The sequence below is a fragment of the Callithrix jacchus genome, chromosome 12, assembly GCF_049354715.1.
Source record: "Callithrix jacchus isolate 240 chromosome 12, calJac240_pri, whole genome shotgun sequence".
Classification (NCBI taxonomy): Eukaryota; Metazoa; Chordata; class Mammalia; order Primates; family Cebidae; genus Callithrix; species Callithrix jacchus.
The window spans coordinates 7,211,556-7,234,141 of NC_133513.1; the positions used below are offsets into that span (position 1 = coordinate 7,211,556).

At 53.6% G+C, this 22,586-nt stretch overlaps 2 protein-coding genes across 15 annotated transcripts in view; one reads left to right on the plus strand and one right to left on the minus strand.

Annotated features, from left to right (window-relative positions):
- ALG1 (ALG1 chitobiosyldiphosphodolichol beta-mannosyltransferase) overlaps positions 1–22,586 on the plus strand; it is a 148,855-nt gene that overhangs the window by 9,117 nt on the left and 117,152 nt on the right. For 10 of the 14 annotated variants that reach the window (XR_013524570.1, XR_013524573.1, XR_013524567.1 and 7 more), the window contains exons 10-13: positions 631–741; positions 2,739–2,853; positions 4,613–4,688; positions 5,670–6,164. Coding sequence is in view for 4 of the 14 variants with exons in the window: in XM_078344607.1 (XP_078200733.1) it covers positions 631–741; positions 2,739–2,853; positions 4,613–4,688; positions 5,670–5,801 (434 nt within the window). In the remaining 10 variants the exon portion in view is untranslated. Of the gene's footprint in view, positions 1–630; positions 742–2,738; positions 2,854–4,612; positions 4,689–5,669; positions 6,290–22,586 lie in introns of those variants that run through there. The other 4 variants (XM_078344607.1, XM_002755867.6, XM_078344609.1 and 1 more) reach the window with 1 other exon arrangement.
- Positions 6,715–19,224, minus strand: EEF2KMT (eukaryotic elongation factor 2 lysine methyltransferase). Its single transcript, XM_002755868.6, has 8 exons — positions 19,102–19,224; positions 16,981–17,043; positions 15,797–15,877; positions 14,449–14,550; positions 11,925–12,058; positions 11,577–11,842; positions 10,258–10,407; positions 6,715–6,951 (listed from the first exon to the last, which is right to left on the minus strand). The coding sequence occupies exons 1-8, from the start codon at positions 19,195–19,197 to the stop codon at positions 6,851–6,853; spliced, it is 993 nt and encodes a 330-aa protein (XP_002755914.2). The 5' UTR covers positions 19,198–19,224; the 3' UTR covers positions 6,715–6,850.

Consider the following 22,586-nt stretch of genomic DNA (forward strand, 5'->3'; position numbering starts at 1 on the left):
CTGTGGTCTCCAATGTGCTGGGATTACAGGTGTGAACCACCACACCTGGCCACATCATTGGTGTCTTAAGCATCTTTTAATTTTTCAAATGGAAGAGCCCCTGTCCCACAGTTACTGCTTCTCATCCCTTCCAAGGTGACTCTGTGAGGAGGGAAAGAAGCAGAATCCGTGTGGGAGGAGGTGGGTCTGGGCCAGCTGCTGGTCCTGCTCTCCTCCCTCCCCTGGTCTCTGGGCTCCCAGGGGCGGCTGGGAACCTGTGCCATGTGCTCTGGGGGCTGTGGCAGGGCAGTGGCTGTCCTTATGTCCCTTGTGCACAACACAGACAAAAGCCCGGGTCCACCTAATGGGTGCTCCAGTGCCAGGCCAGTGCTTCTTCCGCCACGTTTGCAGCCCGAGGCCAGCTGGCTGCAGGTGCAGGACTGCGCCTCAGGGGTCAGGGTGCACACCCCTGCGGGTCTTGGGCCTCCTGCGTTACTTCTGGAATGTCCCGGATAGGCCCTGACTAGAGCTGCCGAGGGGTGGGGCTTCTGGGAAAGGGGTCCCTCACTCCTAGGGGGACAGTCTTGGGCCTGGGGCCATGTGGTAGGGACAGAAACGGGTCCGTGGCAATGTCTGTTCTTCTCTGTGAAGGCAAAGGGCCGCTGAGGGAGTATTATAGCTGCCTCATCCGCCAGAAGCGTTTCCAGAACATCCAGGTCTGCACCCCCTGGCTGGAAGCCGAGGACTACCCCCTGCTTCTAGGTGAGAGGCCTGCAGGAGGCTCAGGGAGGAAGTGGGGCCTTAAGGGTGCAGAACAGGTGTGGGCAGGGTAGACTTTCTGAAAAGGTTACTCTGGAAGCCACCTGGGGATAGGGACAGGGATGGGGCCTGGCCTGCTGCCGAGACCTCTGGCTGAACTCCCCGGAGGAGGCTACTTCCTGATGTGCCAGCCTCTCCCTGCCAGGTGGCCCCAGAGGCTGTTTACCAAGGGGCTTGAGGACGCCGCCTCCTTTCAGCCTGGCACGCCCTCCATTCAGTCCTCTTCCTTCCCGAAGGAGGGCTGGGCCTGGGGCTGGGGCCACTGTTACCCAGGTGTGGGCGGGCAATGGTTTTGGGAGGTACAGGGACAGTGTGTCAAACAGTGTTGCCTCTCCTGGTGAGTGGTTCTCCCTCGCCTCAGTCTCTTTCCCTGTTAATTTCTCCGAGGGGGGAATTGTGGCTTGGTCCGGGTGTGTCTGTAGAGCCAAGCCGCATCTTCCAGCCTGGAGTGAGTAGAGCAATCAGGAGCTGAGGGCCTTTGCCTGGCAGGACTCTCTAGCTAGTCTTTTTCTTTTTCTTTTTTTTTTTTTTTTGAAAGAGTCTTGATGTGTTGCCTGTGCTGGAGTGCAGTGGCACGATCTCAGCTCACTGTAACCTCCGCCTCCTGGGTTCAAGTGATTCTCCTGCCTCAGCCTCCTGAGTAGTTGGGATTACAGGAGCCCACCACAATGCCCGGCTTATTCTTGTATTTTTAGTAGAGACAGGGTTTCACCATGTTGGCTAGGCTGATCTCGAACTTGTGACCTCAAGGGATCCTCCCACCTTGGCCTCCCAAAGTGCTGGGATTCCAGGCGTGAGCCACCGTGCCTGGCCCCAGCTAGTCTTTAGAAACATCAAGCTATTTGGCTTTGTTTTCATAGTGACAGCTGGTTCATGGTGGATGTGCTGTGAATTATATCATTTTGAGATGGGAGTTTTGGTCTTGTTGCCCAGGCTGGAGTGCAATGGCACGATCTTGGCACAGTACAACCTCCGCCTTCCTGGGTTCAAGCTATTCTCCAGCCTCACCTTCCTGAGTAGCCGGGATTACAGGTGCCTGACATGAGCCTCAGCAAATTTCGTATTTTTTTTTAGTAGAGATGGGGTTTCACGATGTTGGCCAGGCTAGTCTTGAACTCCTGACCTCAAGTGATCTGCCTGCCTCAGCCTCCCAAAGTTCTAGGATTAGGTGTGAGCCCCTGGTCCTTGCCTATTATTATTATGGTAAAAAATATAACAACATGTGTTGTTTTAACCATTTTTAAGTGTACAGCTCAGTGGCATTCATTACGTTTGCAGTGTTGTGCGGCCATCACCACCATCCAGGTCCAGAACCTTCCCATCACCCCAGCAGAAACTCTGTATCTATTAAGCAATAACTGCCAGGAGTCCTTTTAACATAAATGGTGTGGCCGGGCGTGGTGGCTCATGCCTGGAATCCCAGCACCTGGGGAGGCTGAGGTGGGCGGATCACCTGAGGTCAGGAGTTGGAGACCAGCTTGGCCAACTTGGTGAAACCCTGCCTCTACTAAAAATACAAAAATTAGCCGGGTGTGGTGGCAGGCCCCAGTAATCCCAGTTACTCGGGAGGCTGAGGCAGGAGAATCACTTGAACTCGGAAGGTGGAGGTTGCAGTGAGCTGAGATTGCGCCATTGTACTCCAGCCTGGGTGGCACAGCGAGACTCTTGTCTCAAAAAAAAAAAAAAAAAAAAAACCCCAAAAAAAAACTACCAAAAACCACAAATTGTGATTATGTAGAAAAAGTGAGTCAGCTTATGTTTTCAGATGTCCCAGCCAGGTTGTGCGGCTGCTTGGCCAGCTTAAGCCACTTGTGTTTGGGGCTGTCGGGGGCCTTATCTGATTTTCGCTCCCCTCGGGGGGTATCACCTCACTGTGCTGGGAGGATTTGTGTTCCCAGGGCAGATGCCAGCGCTCTGACCGCACCCCTCTTGCCTAGCAGGCTCGGCGGACCTGGGTGTCTGTCTGCACACGTCCTCCAGTGGCCTGGACCTGCCCATGAAGGTGGTGGACATGTTCGGGTGCTGTCTGCCGGTGTGTGCGGTGAACTTCAAGTGGTAGGAGCACGGAGTCTCTCGGGATAGCTTCGGCAGATTCACTGCTCAGGGGCACCAGTGCAGAGTGAGCTGCCCACAGTGAGGCACTGCCCCTCGGTCAATCCGGCACAGATGGGAGGTCATGAGCAGGAGGCCTTTCGGTTACTGGGGTTGGGCTGAGCCTCACTGAAATAATTGACTTCCATTTAGACCTCATGTTATATTTAGGTTGGTGCAAAAGTAATCGAGGTTTTTGCCATTAAAAATGGCAATCACTGGCCAGGCGCGGTGGCTCTTGCCTATAATCCCAGCACTTTGGGAGGCCAAGGCGGGTGGATCACGAGGTCAAGAGATCGAGACCATCCTGGTCAGCAACATGGTGAAACCCCGTCTCTACTAAACATACAAAAAAAAATTAGCTGAGCATGGTGGCGCGCGCCTGTAGTCCCAGCTACTCGGGAGGCTGAGGCAGGAGAATTGCTTGAACCCAGGAGGCGGAAGTTGGGGTGAGCTAAGATCACGCCATTGCACTCCAGCCTGGGTAAAGAGCGAAACTCCATCTCAAAAAAAAAAAAAAAAAAAAAGGCAATTAGTGGCCAGGCGTGGTGGTGTGCACCTGTAGTTCCAGCTACTCAGGAGGCTGAGGCAGGAGAATTGCTTGACCCTGGGAGGCAGAGGTTGCAGTGAGCTGAGATTGTGCTAATGCACCCCAGCCTGGAGACAGAGCAAGACTCCATCTCAAAAAATTAAAAAAAAAACGGCAATCACTGTCCAGGTGCAGTGGCTCATGCCTGTAATCCCAGCACTTTGGGAGGCTGAGGACGAGGTCAGGAGATCAAGACCATCCTGGCCAACACGGTGAAACCCCATCTCTACTAAAATACAAAAAATTAGCTGAGTATGGTGGTGCGCTCCTGTAGTACCAGCTACTCAGGGGGTTAAGGCAGGGGAATTGCTTGAACCTGGGAGGCAGAGGTTGCAGTGAGCTGAAATTACACCACTGGACTCCAGCCTGGTGACAGAGCGAGACTTCATCTCACCAAAAAAAAAAAAAAAAAAGGCAATTACTTTTGCACCAACCTAATATGAAGAAAAGCATCTTCAAGACTAGACGTCCACTTAGGGCTTTTGCTCCTAGAGTAGAATTGGCTGGAATTGCCTGCAAGCTGACATGGTTTCCTTTTTCTCTCTCTCTCTCCCCATGTCCCTTTTGGCCAAGCTCACTCAGTTAAGTATGATGCTGTGGCCTCCCTCCACTCAGCACAGATGGGCATTAGGGAAGAGTGGCGTTGGATTCTAGAAGCAGTAGCCCAGTGCAAGCTGAGCCCTTGGCCCTGCCCAGGAGCCGGTCCCTGGACGGGATTAAGGGATGTGAGCCCCTCGTGTGAGCTGAGCTCAGGGAATGTCGGGATCAAACCTAGTGCCCAAGAAAAGTCATCTTTTATGTGCTGAGCACATCCCCAGGGGTTGCCTTTTTATGAACATAGAGTTAAGAAAAAAATGCAAAAATAATTCTGAAGTCCTTGAAGAGTGTATAGCACAGAAGGTGCAAACCCTCTCTTAAGGCCCCCTCCTCAAATCGGTGCACATTTTGATGTGCACCCTCCCAGGCCTTTATACCCTTCAGATGCCAGATCTCAGAATCAGCTCCAGGAAACCAACTCCCCGTTCCAGCCCCTAGTCTGAGCTGGGCGTGGGGTGCGGTAGGAGCCCAGGTGGGCACCCCAGGGTCTGGTGTCTTCTCCAGGCGGCTCTCAGGCCCCCTTGGTTCTCTCTGCAGTTTACATGAGCTGGTGAAACACGACGAAAATGGCCTGGTCTTCGAGGACTCGGAGGAACTGGCAGCTCAGCTGCAGGTAGCCGCGTCTGCCACCATGCCTGGGTGGGCAGAGTTCTGGAGACTGGCACGAAGCCATGCTTCCTGATCCCTGTTTCCCGAAGCCAGGGTGGGACCATGTGGGGAAGAAAAGCCAGGGAGGGAGCAGAGGTCATAGAGGCCCGCCTGCCGTGCTGTCCTGTTTCAGTACAGTAGGCTTGGCAGGGTTAGGACACACCCCTGTCTGCCCTCTGTGTTTACAAGAGCTGATCCTCCACAAATGATGCCGGAGTTGGGTGGGCTGGGTTGCAGTTTAGGAAGTGATCAGGATCAGGGAGGTGGGTGGGTGAAGGGAGCTTCTGGGACCAGCCTTGAAAGATGGGTGAGATTCTGCAAAGGATACTTGTTTCTTATTGCAAAAAGTAATACACCATCATTTTTGACAACAGAATGAGTGGCAGGCTTTTTCTGTAAAGGTTGGAAGTCTTTTAGGCTGGGGTCCTCAGTCTCTGTCAGAACCATGGGACTCTGTTGTGGTGTGAAAGCAGCCATGGACCATCTGTAGATGAAGGGGTATGGCTTTGTTCCAATAAAACTTTCTTTACAAACACAGGTGTGGGCTGCATCTGGCCTACAGGCTGTAGTTTGTGATCCTTGATTCAGGCAGTTTAGCAAGGCTGAAAAGAATACCGACACCCCCTCCTTACTCACAGATGGGTGGGACTGTGTTGGCCAAAGGCCGAAAGGAGGGTGCTCGAAGGGGAAGGCACAGAATGTAAAGGCTGGGAGGTGCTCCAGGACACTGAGTGTGGGAAAGTGGGACATGCGGGGAAGTTTCCAGAAAGCAGGATGTTAAGTTGTAGACAGAGTACTGCTGGCGTAAAGGGCCTCGAGTCAGGGTGAGGGAATTAGGGACTTGGGCGGGAGTGTTGCTGGGTCAGAGACCTGGGGTCAGCCAGGCGGTGATGTGGGATGGGGTGGGGACAGGCGATGAGGTAAGTTCTGCTCTTTTTTTCTGCAGATGCTTTTCTCAAACTTTCCTGATCCTGCGGGCAAGCTAAACCTGTTCCGGAAGAACTTGCAGGAGTCGGCGCAGCTCCGATGGGATGAGAGCTGGGTGCAGACCGTGCTCCCTTTGGTTACAGACACATGACCCTTGGGCCAGAGGCTAAAACTCCACGACCCCTGCTGTCCTCCCTGCAGCTGCTTCCCAGTCTCGGGGCAAACCCTTTCGAGCAGCGCCTCCCAGTGGTCAGAAGCCGAAATGACAGAAGTTTGGTGAATGAAGGGGTTCCGTGGCCCTGGAAGCTGTGGTTGGCCCTGATTTTTGGAGGCTCGGAAACACTTCCTCTCTTGTGTTCTTCATGTCCCACGCTCCTGCTAGCTGCTAGCGTGTTACTGTCCTGTGACTTCTCCGTGACCTCTGCAGTACTCCTCGTCCTGCGTTTGGTCTCCAGATGTTGCCTATCTGCCTAACATCTTGATTCCTGTGCTGAAAACAAGCACCCGCTGCACGGTAAGCCCACAGACGGCAGCTACTGCACGCGTGGCTTTGTGAGGAACTGAGTGTCCACACTGGGGGACATCATACTTGATACACATGTCTTTATTTGCACAAAGAAAATGCTTTTCTTGGAGCCAGAATTTTCATGTCTGATTTACAGTGATTTTCTTTCTTTTGAGAGGGAGTGTTGCTCTGTCATCCAGGCTGGAGTGCAGTGGCATGATCTCGGCTCACTGCAACAACCTCTGCCTCCCAGATTCAAGCAATTCTTCTGCCTCAGCATCCTGAGTAGCTGGGATTGCAGGCATGCACCACCACACACAGCTATTTTTTTTTTTTTTTTTTTTTGTATTTTTAGTAGAGATGGGATTTTTACAGTGTTGGTCAGGCTGGTCTTGAACTCTTGACCTCATGATCCACCTGCCTTGGCCTCCCAAAGTGCTGGGATTACAGGCTTGAGCCACTATGCCTGGCCTGTCGTGATTTTCTTAAGAACTAGAACTGCTGGCAGAAAGGGGGCACACACACACTTAGACAGCCGATATCTTACTAGAAAGCAGTCTGTGGTTTCCGATTTGGAATTTAATATTCTTCAGACATTCCAGTCCAATGAAAGTTTTATCCACTTCCCCATATATAAATTCTTCCCCCAATAGCGACTGGATTCCCAGAATCATGCTGGAAAGCGTGCGTGAGGCCTACAGTGTGAGTTTCAGAATTGCCATCTCCAAGTGCTCTTCGTAGGGAAACAGTTTCTGGTCGTGACAAGGTTCCACTTCCCATCTGATCCCCGCCCGGCCTGCAAACAGAGCACGTGTTTCAGTATGGCAGTGTTTGGGACCAGGACATGAGTTTATTGTGTGGGGCTGCGAGGACAGGCCTGGCGAGGGGTGGGGGAATGGTGTCCAAGTCGGTTTACTTGGTTCACTGGTTCCCAGGCCCACCCAGCTACCTAGAATTGGCTTCCAGGGTGGGACCAGGTATCTGGTTTTGCGTAGAAGTGGCTGGCAGCAGATGCTGTGCCACTCTGCCCATGTCCTCCCTGGCACTTGGCACAGCTGGACAGAAGCAGAGATCTGAACTGCATCTAGCTGGCTGCTCAACTACCTGCTCTTCACAAAGCTTAGAAAGCAGTCGGGCGCGGTGGCTCAGGCCTATAATCCCGGCAGTTTGGTAGGCCAAGGTGGGCAGATCACCTGAGGACAGGAGATTGAGATCAGCCTGGCCAACATGGTGAAACCCCATCTCTACTAAAAGTACAAAAATTATGCAGGCATGATGGTGGGTATGTGTAATCCCAGCTACTTGGGGGAATGAAGCAGGAGAATCGTTTGAACCCAGGGGGTAGAGGTTGCAGTGAGCTGAGATTGTACCATTGTACTCCAGCCTGGATAGAGCAAAACTCTGTCTCAAAAAACAAACAAAAAAAAACCCCACAAAGCTTAGGAGGGGTTGGTGTTCTCATAAGCACAGATGTCTGAAGAGCCATTAGCCAGAATGATTTTTTTTTTCTGAGGTATGAAATTGTTCTGTCGCCTAGGCTGGAATGCAGTGGCACAGTCATTGCTCAGCACAGCCTCAACTCCTGGGCTCAAGCAATCCTCCCACCTCCCAAGTAGCTGGGACGACAGGTGCATGCCACAATGCCAAACTCGATGGGGTCCTGAAAGCATGGCCTCAAGTGATCCTCCTGCCTCAGTCTCGTTTTGTTTTTCGAGACAGAGTTTCACTTTGTTGCCCAGGCTGGAGTGCAGTGGTACAATATTGGCTCACTGCAACCTCCACCTCCTGGGTTCAAGTGATTCTCCTGCTTCAGCTTCCCGAGTAGCTGGGATTACAGGTGTGCATCGCCACGCCCAGCTAATTTTTGTATTTTTAGTGGAGACAGAGTTTCACCATGTTGGCCAGGATGGTCTCGAACTCTTGACCCCAAGTGATCTGCCCACCTCAGCCTCCCAAAATCTCAGCCTCTTACAGTGTTGGGATTACAGGCATGTGACATTGGACCTGGGATGGTTTTCAATCATAGTTTTTTGTTACAAATGGAAAATGCATATTTATAAAAATGATATAGTAGACATAAACGTGCAGAAGTCTCTACAGTCCTGCCGTCCAAGTATGGCACCTGTTAACTGGTGTGTATCAGGGATGGCCAATCATTTGGCTTCCCTGGGCCACACTGGAAGAATTGCCTTGGGCCACATATAAAATACACTAACACTAGCAATAGCTGATGAGCTAAAATTAAAAAAAAAAAAAAAAAATCACAAAAGAACCCTTATACTGTTCTGAGGAAGTTTATAGATTTGTGTTGGGCTGCAGGTTGGACAAGTGTGCTCCGTATTCTAGATTTTCCCCTAGAGTTATACTAAGGTGGAGACGGTTATTGTAATAAATGTTTTTTTGAGATGCGGTCTTGCTGTATTGCTCGTGGCCACAAACTCCTGGGCTTCAGCCATCCTCCTGCCTCGGCCTTCTGAGTAGTTGGGAATACAGGTACTCACCACCATGTGTGGCTGTTTATTATTATTTGTTAAACAAAAATGGGGCTGGGTGCAGTGGCTCATGCCTGTAATCCTAGCACTTTGGGAAGCTGCGGTGGGCAGATCACTTGAGGTCTGGAGTTGGAGACCAGCCTGGCCAACCTGGCAAAACCCTGACTCTACAGAAAACACAAAAATTAGCTAAGCGTTGTGGCACACGCCTGTAGTTCCAGCTACTTGGGAGCCTGATCTGGGAGGATGGCTTGAACCTGGGAGGTGGGAGGTTGCAGTGGGCCCAGATGGCACCACTGCACTCCAGCCTAGGCAAGACAGAGCCAGGCTTTCTCAAAAAAAAAAAAAAAAAAGTGTGTGGGGTGCTTATATGTGCTATTTGGAACTGGTTTTTCACTTAAAAAAAAATGGCAGGTATTTTTTCATATAAGTATCTAAGAAAAGACTTCCTTCCCCGCCCCCCCTCCCTCCGCCATTTTTGAGATAGGGTCTTGATTTGTTGCACAGGCTGGAGTGCAGTGGTGATATCATGGCCCACTTCAGCCTCCACCTCCTGGCTCAAGCCATCTTCCCACCTCAGCCTCCCAAGTAGCTGGGGCTATAGGCATGCACCACCATGCCCAGCTAGTGTATATATGTTTTGTGGAGATGGGTCCCACTATGTTGGCCAGGCTGGTCTTGAACTCCTGGGTTCAAGTAGTCCTCCCGCCTCAGCCTCCTAAAGTGCTAGGATGACATCCTGCACCCCGAGCCTGGCTGGCCTCCTGTGCGAGGCTGTGCAGAACCCTGTCGTGGAGCCCAGTGTGGCCTCGTGTGTCGACTTGTTCACTGGCTCTGTAGTTAATCGGTTGCCTGATGTGGGGACTGCGTCGTCTGTGTTTCTGTGTGCAGGCAGAGGCTGCTGCGGGTGCATCTGTGCACTCGGCCGCCGGGAGGGGCTCTGCTGAGGAGGGCTGAGCCAAAGGCTGGTGGCACTGGGGGGTATGGGTGTCGTGTGGAGGTGTGAGAGCCAGGTGGCCTGGCTGCAGTCTGGAGGAGCTCGGGGGTCACTTGGCCTCCGTGTGCCCTAGTGTTTCTGCAGGTGAGATGAGACAGGGACAGCACACCCTCTCAGGTGCTGTCGCTGACATGTCAGGTCTGAGGACAGGGGCCTGCCCACGACAGGACTGGTTCCCCTTCTCTACAGTCACCCTGCCCGTCTTCCACCAATGGGGTGTGCTCAGAACAGTGGCATGGTGGATCCACCTGCACAGCCTGTGTTCTGGGGTCCTGCCGGCCACAGCCTTGTCCAGCCCTGACCCCGACTGCCTCTCCCGCCACCTCCATGTGATAGAGGAGGAAACCGAGGCCCAAGGGCTTCTGGAAGCCTGCTCTGGAAGCACACAGGAGGGCTGCTGGGCTCAGACCCTCCCTCCCTGTGCTGAGCTGCCTTCCTCCTGCCCCAAGCCACCCATCCCCCAAGCCCTCCCTGCTCACTGGCCTCCGCTCGAGTTCCCTGCATGACATGGGGTGTGGGGCATCCTAGCTATTCCTCAGTGCCCAGTTCTTCCACTGGAGTCCTCCAGGGACAGCTCATGGCCCTGCAGGCCCAGGCAGGCGCGGGGGCTCACCTAGCTCGGTGGTGAACAGCTGGCATGTCTCTGGATTTCGGACGGTGAAGGCCACGTAGACCTCAGGTGCCCGGTGGTGCTCGCAGCAGGCAGCCAACCTCTGTAGGACCCCGACCAGCGACACGATGGCCTCTGGGCAATACAGCACGTCTATGGCAAAAGCTTCAGGTTACTGAAAAGGACTGGTGGAAAGTTCCAGGTCATGCTGACCACGGCAGCAGGGTGAGGCCAAAGAGTCAGCGGTCATAGGAAACCGTGAGATGCCATTTGACCATTTGTGCCATTAGATGGAAAAGAAATTGCTTGGATGAAAAAGGAGAACCCTTGGGAGAGAAAGCTGCAAAAGATCGAAGCAAAAGAAGAAAATCTCCAGACTCCTGGTGTTCCTTACCAAACCAGCTCTGGTTCTCAGCCTATCTAGAGGGCTTTGAATGACGCAAAGCCTGACTCTGCCATGGACTTCGTGTTTCAGGCATCTGCTCTTGTTTGCTGGCTTTCAGGGGTGGGCCTGTGTCCCTGCCCACTGCTGGGCCTGTGGTTTTCAGGGCTGGGACCCAAGACCACAGGCAGAGCCCTGCTTGACCAGAAAGGGGACTGAGTACGCTGGCAGGGCGAGGGGTTTTCGGTGGCTCAGCCAAACACCACCTTCTCTCAAGGGCCCTGACCTTGTCTCAGAAGTGGTTATTTTCCTCCGGTGTGGCCTCTGAAGGACACAGGGCATGGCTGTGGGACAGAGCCAGCCAGGGCCACAGGGATGGAGCCATGTGGTAATGACTGTAAGGGGAGTATGCCTGTCTCCAACAGGAAGGCTGTGGCTTTTTGTTTTGTTTGTTTTTGATACGGAGTCCTGCTCTGTCACCTAGGCTAGAGTGCAATGGCTTGATCTTGGCTCACTGCAACTTCCACTTCCTGGGTTCAAGCAATTCTCCTGCCTCAGCCTCCCAACTAGGTGGGATTACAGGTGCCTACCCCTTGGCTGGCCAATTTTTGTATTTTTTAGTAGAGACAGGGTTTTACCATGTTGGCCAGGCTGGTCTTGGTCTTGAACTCTTAACCTCAGGTGTTCCACCCCCCTCAGCCTCCCAAAGTGCTGGGATTACAGGTGTAAGCCATCCCGCCTGGCCCAGGGCTGTGGCTTTAAGGTCACCTTAAGAGGCACCCCTGTCCTCTGATGTCACCCTGGAGGCCCAGAGTGATGCTTCTGGAAGCCCCCTTATGTCCATGCCCTACAATGTCCCCTGTTCCCTCTTCCCAGAGCCTGGAGCTGGGTGGAGCTGCGAGGACACCGCCTGTGTAGGGTGCCTGGGGCTGGGCATTACCTGCTGCGATGACCACGTCTGGCTGGAAGGCAGAGAGCTGAGGGACTGTTGCGACATCCCAGTCCAGCTGTGCCACTGTCACCCTGGGGCTGTCTGAGTTGGCAGTGATGTCTGCCTCTAACGAGAGGCCATTGAGAAGGATATTCCCTCGGAGCTGCTCGAGGACCTGGCTGTGACAGTCGCTGAAGATGTAAGCCCGAGGATGGCACATCTTGCAGATGGCCAGGCCTGTGAGGCCGGCGCCACTGCCAAGCTCTAGGACAGTCCTGGTGGGAGGAAAGGGGACCGTGTCTGCGACTGCACCAGGGCAAGCCTGCCTTGGTGTCCCGTCCTGTGCCCCGAGGTCACCTGTGAGTGAAGGCTGCCGGGTTCTTGATGGCCCATTCTGCAAGGTAGAGGGCGGCGTCCCATGTGACCAGACCCGTGGTGCCATGGGAGATGATAGCCGTGCTCTCGGAGAGCGTGACTGAGCCTCCGGAGGGCTGTGCCGAGAGAGGGTGAGAGAATTAGTCCAGCGATCAGAAGACAAGCGGCTTGGAAGACAAATAGCCATCCACCACATGGCCAAATAGACCATGGTGGGACCAGTCACTGCTCGGCAACGAGAACGCCAACAGCTTGCATGGGTCTCAAGGGCATCACGTGGTGTGAAAGGGGCCACACACCACAGGATTCCATTCGTCGAACATTCCCGAGATGAAGGAATTGTGGTGGAGCCCAGTTCAGTAGCCAGGTGTGGCTATGGGGTCGTGGCCGCCTTGCAGTGCTTCAGTATGCTATGTATTTCCTTTGTGTGGTTGTCTGTATCTGTGTTTTATATCTTTTTCTTTTTTTTGAGATGGAGTCTTGCTATGTCACCCAGGCTGAAGTGCCGTGGTGCGATCTCAGCTCATTGCAACTTCTCCCTTCCGGGTTCAAGCAATTCTCCTGCCTCAGCTTCTGGAGTAGCTGGGATTATAGCTGCCTGCCGCCATGTCCAGCTAATTTTTGTATTTTTAGTGGAGATGGCATTTTACCATGTTGGCCAGGCTGGTCTCGAACTCCTGACCTCAGGTGATCCACCTGCCTTAGCCTCCTAAGGTGCTGGGATTACAGACGTCCCTCTGGCTGTTGTGTGCTGTGTGGATTTTTGTGGGACAAGAAGCCAGAAGACCAGTTTAGAAGGCCTCGGCGTTTGTCCAGGAGAGTGAGAAGGAACTGCTGTCCTGTAATGAGATGAAGATTCGCTCTGCTGCCCAGGCTGGAGTGCAGTGGCGTGATCTGGGTTCACTGCAGCCTCCACCTCCTGAGTACCTGGGACTATAGGCCCCGCAACCACACCTGGCTAATTTTTGTTATTTTTAGTAGAGACGGGGTTTGACCATATTGGCCAGGCTGGTCTTGAACTCTTGACCTCGTGATCTGCTCGCCTCAGCCTCCCAAAGTGCTGGGATTACAGGTGTGCGCTACCACACCCAGCCAAGTGTTCTTAGAGAACTGGGCACTGTGGGTAACCCCCCAATGGGCACTGAGAAAGGAGAGCTGTGGAGACCTCAGGCACAATTAGTGCTTGAAGTATAACTTACTGCTTACTTATACATGTAAGTACTTACTATACCTAGCTTATATATATATATAATCATTCTTAGTTCCATATAATCTTTCTATATAATCATGTAACGGATTGTAGTCGGAGCTGTACTGACACATTTAGTGCTGATTTACATCATCCTTCTATATAACCATATAGTAGTTTGTAGTAGGAGGAATGCCTAGAGCAGTCACAGAGCAGAAGCTGTACATGGGAAAACAGCCAGGCCAGGACAAGAACCGAAGACCCAGGCGGTAGCGCCCCTGCCTGAAAGGGCACACGCTGTATGGCAGATCAGAGCCTAGACGGCAGCGCTCAGTACCCGCTGCATGGCCGGCTTGGAGTGAGAGTTATTCCCCCTGAAAAGGGGTTGGCAGTACCTTGCATCTAGTTCTTATGGAAAGTAGGCCTCAGGCCTGAGATCCCGCAAACAACCGAGGGAGGAGAACCCCTCTGGTGTAATCGCGCCATGGCGGCTGTCCGTTGTCAGCTTTTCTTGCTACTGTGCTGGCTCAAATCCTCCTCCTATGAGATGTCTCAGAGAAGGGCACGCTGTCAGCTCCCACTGCACTGGTTTACAGCATCCTTCTATAGGAGTCCTTTGACGTCTCCCGCCCCCAGGTAAGAAGTGTTGCGCACGGCAATTGTTGCACACAGCTCGCTTCCTTGCCTTGGTGGGCTAATGGGGGTGGACCCCCTTTTTGTACACGACCCTCTACTACTGCGCATGGCACAGCCCCCTACTGTGCATGGCCCACCTCTCTAGGTGACCTAATGGGGTGGCCCCCTTGCTTGCTACTCACGTGATTATGTATGCCCTATCACTAAGTCTATAGATGACCTCACTGACGACCCTTCCCCCTGCCTTGTACCTAATGAATACAGACAATTCTGGACATTCAGGGCCTCGCCTGTCTCCACTCCTAGGTGGCGTGGCCCACCCCAAGCCCAGCTGCTCTTTTCCAGTCCTTCTGTGTCCTTTCTCTTTATTTCTCGGATCCTGTGACTCAACACAGTGAGAGGGGACACCCCACAACCCTGTGGGGCTGTGGCACAAGGTCCTTGTGAAGCAGGTAGTGTGTGGCACCTATGGGAAAAATGCCCAACATCCCCATGACAGATGCTGTTGTTGAAATGCTAGATTTACAGACAGGGAAACTGAGGCTGAAGGAGCTTAATGGACCTCATGTGTAAGACTGTAGCATGGGTGAGCCAGGATTTGAGCCTACGCATGTTTTCACTTGTCTGTGCAGGAAGGGTGTCGTCTGGCCTGTGACCGGGAGGAGGGTGCCCTTCTCATACCAGCAAATAGCTCCGGTGGCCCTGGGTGGACTCCTTGGCCATCAGGATCTCCGCCAGTGCCTCGTACAGCTCGTCCAGAGGCTCCATGTGGACAGCCTCGTGCTGGGGGCAGACAGAGTGAGAGTTTGTTGGCTTCCGTTCTAATCTGTAAAAATGGCCGGATGATTTTCACCGAGTTTGGAGGGGAGATTTGGGATGGAATGGCGTAACACTGGCCAGTTGGCATATAAAATACTTTGCTGGGTGTGGTAGTGTGGGCCGACAGTCCCAGCTACTCTAGAGGCTGACATGGGGGGACTGCTTGAGCCTAGGAATTCAAGGACAGCCTGGGGAACAGAGACCTTGTCTCCAAAAGTAAAAAATAGTTCAGTTGGTAGGGAAACCTGGATGGGCGGGCCTTCAGTAAGAGGTGTTGAGAGGGCAGGGTTAGCTGTAATCTAGGGCTGGAGACAAGGATTCAGTGAGAGCCGCCACGTGACAATGACAGAGGAGAGAGCTGTTTGGATCAAAGGTTCCAGATGGAGGAAAACAAAAGGTGCTTTTTTTTTTTGGAAACAGAGTTTCGCTCTTGTTGCCCAGGCTGGAGTGCAATGGTATGATCTCAGCTCACTGCACCCTCCGCCTCCCGGGTTCAAGTGATTCTCCTGCCTCAGCCTCCTGAGTAGCTGGGATTACAGGCATAAGCCACCATGCCTGGCGAATTTTGTGTTTTTACTAGAGACAGGGTTTCTCCATGTCGGTCAGGCTGGTCTTGAACTCCCGACCTCAGGTGATCTGCCTGCCTCGGCCTCCCAAAGTGCTGGGGTTACAGGCGTGAGCCACCACACCCGGCTAAAAGGTGCTTTTAAGTGATCCCAGGCAGAGTCACGAGGAGGGTGGCCCACGCTGCAGGGCATGGCCGCCAGCAGGCTGCTTGTCCACGGCTGGCCCCGTCCTGCGCTTCACGGGCAGCAGCATGGTACACTTTTGTTGTTGTTGAGACGGAGTCTTGCTGTGCACCCAGGCTGGAGTGCAGTGGTGCAATCTCAGCTCACTGCAACCTCCCTCTCCTGGGTTCAAGCAATTCTCCTACCTCAGCAGCTGCTCTGGAAACCCCAGGAGGCAGAGTGAGGGAGAGAGAGACCCTGGCCTCCCCTTCTGCCTGCCCTGTGCTGCCTCCCATCGGTCACACCCAGATGCAGTCAGTTGCCTGGGGAGGCCCCTGCCATGCCAGGGTTTGGAAAGCAGCCCCTGGGAAGGACCAGGGCTCCAGCACGCAGGGTGCTGGAGGGAACCCTTCCTGGGAGCCAGCCAGGTCCCTGCTTGGTGGCCACACTGGTTACTGGGCAGACACTGCCTGTTAACTGACCTTTTTGATGAGCCCTGAGAGAAAGCACCAGGCATACTTGACTGATGGCGGGTGCTTCACACACAGAGGATGCTTCACGGTCTAGGGCAAAGGACAGAATTGGTTGCTGGGGAGATCCATCTTCAGCCTCCTGTGAGCTTCAAGCAAACACAGCAGAGGCCAAACTCCAGGGTACCCCATCCCTCAGCAATCCTGAATGCTGGATGGACACAGCATTCCGGCCCCAGGCGGTCCCTCTTGCATCTGAAAGTTTGTCTTAAGATAAAAGCCGTTTCCTAAAAATGTTTCCCCTGTAGCAGCGCAGGCCATGGCAGCATTTCTAATGCTGATTCGGAGCAAGAACACGGGGCATATGGGTCCGAATGACCTCCCTCCCAGGGGAGCCAGCGTGAACCACAGTTTGCAGTAAGGACAGTCACCGACTGTCTGGCTCCATGGAAGAGGTGGGAAGGCCCACTCAGCACCTGCTCTCTTGGAGTGTGTGTCCCTGGGGACACGACAGCAGGGAGGGGACTCTCAGGATGACACTCCAGCTAAAGCCAAGAGAAGCCAAGTGCAGGATGAGTGAGTTCCAGATAGTGGGAACAGCCGGTGCAGGGTCCGAGGTGGCCTGGCGTAGGGCCTGGCACCTGGGAGGGCAGAGGGACTGCTGCAGCGTGAATGAGGACAGGTGGCAAAACAGGAGCCTGGAGGGAGAGGGAGGGGATGGTCACAGTGCCTGTGGCTCGGCTGGGTGGCGATCCTGCCTCTCACCTGCATGCTGATGCACTTGAGTCCAAAACCTACCCTGGGCAAAGCAAGGGCCCGTCTAGGTCTAGAAGAGAGACAGGAGTGGGCAGGACAGGCCTCATGAATGAAAAAAAGAAGTCTCTGAGCCTAAACGCTAGAAACTGTTTTGCAACTGTCATCTCTGTTTTTGCTGTGGATGGTTTAAAAAACATTCCCTTGATTCCCTCCTCTCATGCAGATTTTTGTATATTCTGATGTCTTTGTCCAAGTCTTAGAAACAAAAGAGCTGGAGCTGTCGGAGGTGCTGACACCCACCGCAGTGGTGACTCAATGGTTCTGTTCTTTGAACAGGGGTGTTTTTAAAGGGTACAAGCACACCTGTGGTTCTTCTGGCAGGCCTTCCTGGGAGAGTCAGGAGGCAGGGTCATGAGTCCCAGAAACTCTGGGGTTCTTACCTTCTGCAAAATATCCCGCAGCAGCTCAGAATCTGATGAGTCTCTTAATTTTGCTTCTAAGCTCTGTGTGGAGGGGAGAGAGAGAGAAATCTCAAGGGCGTATTCACAGGAACATTAAACACACAATAGAATGTGTTGGCGAAGCGCTAAGTGATCTCTTCCTGGGGACATAGAGCCAGTTGGAAGTGGACGCCACAGCACCTGAAAGCCTGACCTTCAGATGTCGCAGGGTGCACCTGGTTGAGTCACAAGAAGACTGACTCTTGGTCCCATTAGTCCTGGCTACTTAGCTGCCACCCGGGTCACAGGCCAGCTCTGTGGTTGCACTGGTCAGTCAGGAATTAGCAGGGGAGCCAGGGCACCAAGGTTCGATGGGCTTGCCATCTGAGTTAAAGTGGAAATGGAGAATGTGCCCATAGCAGCCTGGGTTATGCTGTCCTCATACCGGGGTCTGGAGCCCAGCAGTGAGCTTAGGCTCCCGAGTTCGGCAGACTCTCTCAGCGGTATGTGACACAGAGCAAGGACCTGGCCCCAGTACCCTTCTTGGACCTGTTCTTCCCCACTGCTGGCCCATCCCTGTTCACTCCACTGCAGCCACATTGGCCCCCTTGCTGTTCCTCAACCACAGCTGGCTTGTTCCCACCATAGGGCCTTTGCATATCCTCTTACTCCCCAAGCCCTTCCCATGGCCGGCTTCTTTACCACTCAGGCCGCGGTTCAAATGTCGCCTCTTTGGGGAAGCCTTCCCTGATTTCTCTGCTTTGGTGACTCTTCTCCCCAGTTGCTCCATTCACCATCTCCTTTTATTGGCTTTAAAGCCACTCTCATCTGGTGTTTTCTTGTTTAGTCATTTATTTGTTGATTCTCTGGCTCTCCTATGCAAGCAGAGCCTCCTCTGTCATGGGTACTGCTGATCTCTCGGGCCTGGCTCATGGAAGGCATTTATTAAACATCTGGAGATGGAATAAAAACACTAACACTGACATGCAGTTACCACGAGCTAGGCACTGGTCTGCAGGCTTTTGAACTCAACCCTGATAACAACCCTAAGAGGGTAGGTATCATAATATCCCCTATTTTACTAAAACAACAGCACAGAGAGGTGCAGTCACTTGCCCAAGGCCACACAGGGTCGGGATTTGAAGCAGGCAGGCTGTGTCTCCTGGGTCTGAACTCAACTACTGAACTCTAAACAATCCCTCTGGCCAAATGTGAGTGATAAATAATAGTACCCATGGGTATCGAGTGTGAGCCTAAGTTAGCATTCAGTGTGGGCATGTGAACAATTATAGTCATTAGTGAGTGGAGACCTATGATGTTGTTATGAAGGTTTCCATTTGGGTTAGAAACGCGCATTTTCCTCCAGACCAGAAATGATCTCTGAGTGCTAAATATTTTAGGTCAATGGAATAACACAAATGATTAAGCACCACCCCATAAGATGGGGCCGACCCAGGGAGGAATATACATCCAAACTGACTCATCCCAGTGAGCTCACCGCACGTGAATTACAAATGAGGCCGGGTGCATTAAGCCCCTGTGTTGGCAGAACAGAGGCTGCTGCCTGCCGTGCACCTGTGGTGAGAATGGCAGGTCTCCAGGGCGACGGGAGGCCACCCCCTTCTCTGTCTCTTCCATCACAGGCGTGAGAGCCTCAGCGCCTGGGCAGATTCTGTGCAATGCTCGATATACAGATGAGAACGCTGAGGCACGAGGGAGAGCCTGTGACCTGGTCACCGCACTCAGGAGAACGTGCTTTCCCGCGGTCCTGGGAGCACTGACTTTTTAGAATGGGCGAGGGCAGCTGTGTCCCAGTGACCAGAACGACACTGGCTTTAAAAAGTGAAAAAGATCGTGAACTGTCCCCGACCCCGAGCCCGAGTCTGCCACCCTCAAGGCCGTAGAGACTCTCCGGCCTCCGCCGCCAGCTCGCGGGGCGGGAGGGGTGCGAGCGGCTCCGGCGAGGCCCCGGGGACCCGGACCAGGACGCGCGGCCCTGACCGGCGGGGGCCCGGGCACTCACGTGGCGGGAGCGCCGGGGGCTTCAGCACAGAGACCCGTCCCATCTGCCCCTGGACTCCCGCGCACCCCGCGGGCCTCTTCCCGCGCCCCGCCGCCCACCTGCCAGGGAAAGGAACGCAGTGCGCGCGCGGCCAGGAAGCGGCGCTCGAAACTCCGTAGCAGGAGTTCGGTCCCCGTGCTCTCCTCGGCCGCCATCACCGGGGCGCGGCCGCAGAGTCGCCTGGAGACCCGGCGGAAGCCCTGGGAAGAGAGAAGGCGGGCCCGGGGCAGTACAAGGGGGCCGAGAGGCGGGGACTGGGGCGGGGCCAGGATGAGCGTCTGAGGGCGGGGCCCAGGGTCGGGCCCCGACGAGCGTCGTGGGGGCGGGCCCTTGGGGCGAGGCCAGGATGAGCGTGAGGAGGAAGGGGAGAAGGTGGGGCCAGGATGAACGACATGAGGGCGGGACTGGGGCGGGGCCCGGAGTCGGGCAGGGATAAACGTTGTTAGGGTGGGTCCTCGGGAGAGACCAGCTTGGCGGATCCTGAGGCTGGGCCAGGATAAGGGAATCCTGGAAGCGGGGCTTCGGAAGCGTCCAAATTGGAGGCATCCTGGAGGCGGGGCCTTGAGTGGGGCCAGGATGAAGGTCCTGGAGGCGGGGATTAGGGCGTGGCTAAATGATCATTGCATCCAGGAGGCGGGACTCGGAGCAGAGCCCTGTAGACAGGTCTTAGGACGGTGCCAAGGGCAGACTTAGTTCTAGAAAGGCTCAGGAGGCGGGGAAGGGGCGGGGCGTAGACTAGGTCTTAGTACGTGGCCGTGCGCTGCTCGGACTCTGGGAGGCGGAGCTTAGGGCCGGGCTGAGTCTTGGCTGCGGGCAGCGGTCGGGAGGCCGGCCCTGGGGCGTGGCCAGGCGCTGCTCGTGATGTGGGAGGCGGAGCTTAGGGATGGGCCAACATGCGAAGGGGCCCAGGGTCCGGGAGGCGGGACCGAGTCCCGGCTGCGGTATGCACTGAGGCGAACTCTGGGGCGTGGCCAGGCGCTGCTAGGCCCCCCCTCGGAGGCGGAGCTTAGAAAGGGGCAGGTGTGGGGTGGGGCCCAGGCCCTGGGAGGCGTGTCGGGGCCGGGCTCAGCGGCCGAGATGGAGCTGGGGGTTGGGGTGGGGCCGAGACTGAGCGAGGGGTCTAGGGTGTGGCTCAAGTTCGTGAGGTGTTACCTGGGGAGGGCTCGGGGCAGTGCGGGGAGCGGGGCCGTGGTCGGGCCCCAGGATGAGGAGCTTTGGACGGGGCCGAGTCCCGTTTTGGGCCCCGGTAGGCGGGGCCGGTTAGGGCTAGGGTCCCTGGGATCGTCGGGTCTGACCTTCGGCCGACGTAATCACTCTCGCAGACACTGCGTCTGCAGGAAGGTCTTTTGGGCAGCGGCCAAAGGGGCGCGCGATTCGGTCCGGGAGGCCTTATTCTAGCCTCTCCCCATCAGCACCAGTCCTCTGGGGCCCGGCGGGAGGGAGCATTCCCCCTGTCCCCCAGCCTTTGGAGAGTCACTCAACAAGCCATTTGTTCACCAAATACTTATTAAGTGCCTACGATGTGCCTGGCAAGGGAGATGTAACTGTGAGAAAAACCAGGTGTGGTCCAGGCCCTCCAGGGGCCCAGGGGCTCGTGGGAGAAGTAGACATTGAAGAAATTATCACACAAATAAATATAAAAGTACAATAGCAATGTCTGCCACGAAGGCGAGCACAGAGAGGTAGGGGGCTTCCAGGAGGAGTGTTGATCTTGCACCGAGAGGAATCCGAGGGAAGAGGAGGAGCTAGCTCCTGCGGGTTGGGATGGGGGTGGGGGTGGTAGGGAAGTGGGCCAGAGTGGAAAAGAACAGCAACAAAAACCCATAATTAGTTTAAAGTTATTGTGTCTTGAGTTGAAAGGCAGGGCAGTTAGCAACACAGTTCAAATTTCAGTACTGTCCCCGAAATCTGAACTGCATTCAAAGTCTAAAAACGTTTACCTTAGCAAATCCCTCATAAAACTCCGTTTGGAAGAGTCCTGAGAGCTAATTTGTTAAATATACTTTCAGGAGGTAGATGAGGAGACAGATTAAATCTTATTACCTCTTTCAGATGAGAGGCACTTGAGCCCTGCTCAGCTATGAGAATGAGAGGGGAATTAATTCTAATTGGTACGATTGTTCTCTCATATCTGTTGTTCCCCACCAGAACCAAATGAGCGCAAGATCTGACAAAGAAAAAAAAGAGTGTTTTATTTCCCAAACACTTTCATTTAAATAAAGAGGGTGGGATGTGGTTATCGTTGTGTTTTTAGATAGAATTGTGGGTTTCTGAGTCTGAGATGTTGTTGCATACACTCTCTCAGTCCCTATATCCTGAGATGAAGTCACCTGAGAATCCACAGCAAGTCCTAACCGGGGATGGGTCTGGGTGATTAAGCAAAGTTGGCTTCAGAACTGGGCTGGGGGCACTGCCTTGCTTTTGTTGTTTTAATCAGCTCTCTGCCTGCAGGAGACAAGGACAACCAATGGGAACAGGTTAGTTACACGCATAATTCCTGGGCTTATTTTATTAACTCACTTAATAGCTATTAATTTTCTTTCCTGCAAGGAGCAAAGGGACAGAATACTGTCAATGCCATAGTAAGTAACACTATATGATGTTACGCTAAAATATTAGGAAATCTAGGCTGGTTCAGGCTTTCCTGACGCCATAGATGGGAAGCAGATTGAGGAAGGACCCTAGCAGACCAGAGAACTGAGCCATGCACAGAGAAGAAATCTTTTTTTTTTTTTTTGAGACCGAGTTTCACTTTTTTTGGCCCAGGCTGGAGTGTGATGGCATGATCTCGGCTCATCGAAACCTCTGCCTCCTGGGTTCAAGTGATTCTCCTGCCTCATCCTCCCGAGGAGCTGGGATTATAGGCACCCACTGCCACGTCCAGCTATTTTTGTATTTTTAGCAGAGATGGGGGTTTCTCCATGTTGGTCAGGCTGGTCTGGAACTCTTGACCTCAGGAGATCCACCTGCATCAGCCTCCCAAAGTGCTGGGATTACAGACATGAGCCGCTGCACCCGGCTGAGAAGAAATCTTTGTCTTGGTGTGCGGGCCCTGTAGAGGTAGAAAGGTCATCTATCTTGGATCTGAACCTTCAAGGATCAAGGCGCCGAAGGGATTTTTAATGTCACGTGGATCTCACAGGTGCGGTGTGTTCAGGTTCAAGTGAAGATTAGGACTGATGCTTAAAACAAAAGGTAAAATTCCAGGTGGTGTTGCTCTGGAGAGCAGCATTAGGACCATCTGGTTTCAGCTGCAAGAGTGGGTGTGTACGTGCCAGAACTATGGTAAAGATTCAACTTGTGGCTTTGAGGCTTTCTTTAATAGGAGTAATAACAACTGAAGGCATTTTAACGGTATGGAATGGCTGCCTTTTAGAAATTAAGCTGTGGGCATGGAAGTTGAATCAGTACATTGAAGTTTTCCTTTATCTCTCCTACGGTAAATGGTTGCTGTGGAAAAGGACCGATTGATTTCTTTCTAGAACATTGCTTCAGGGTGTAGAGACCTTTATAGGTCATGTTTCAACTTACAGAAAATTTTTAT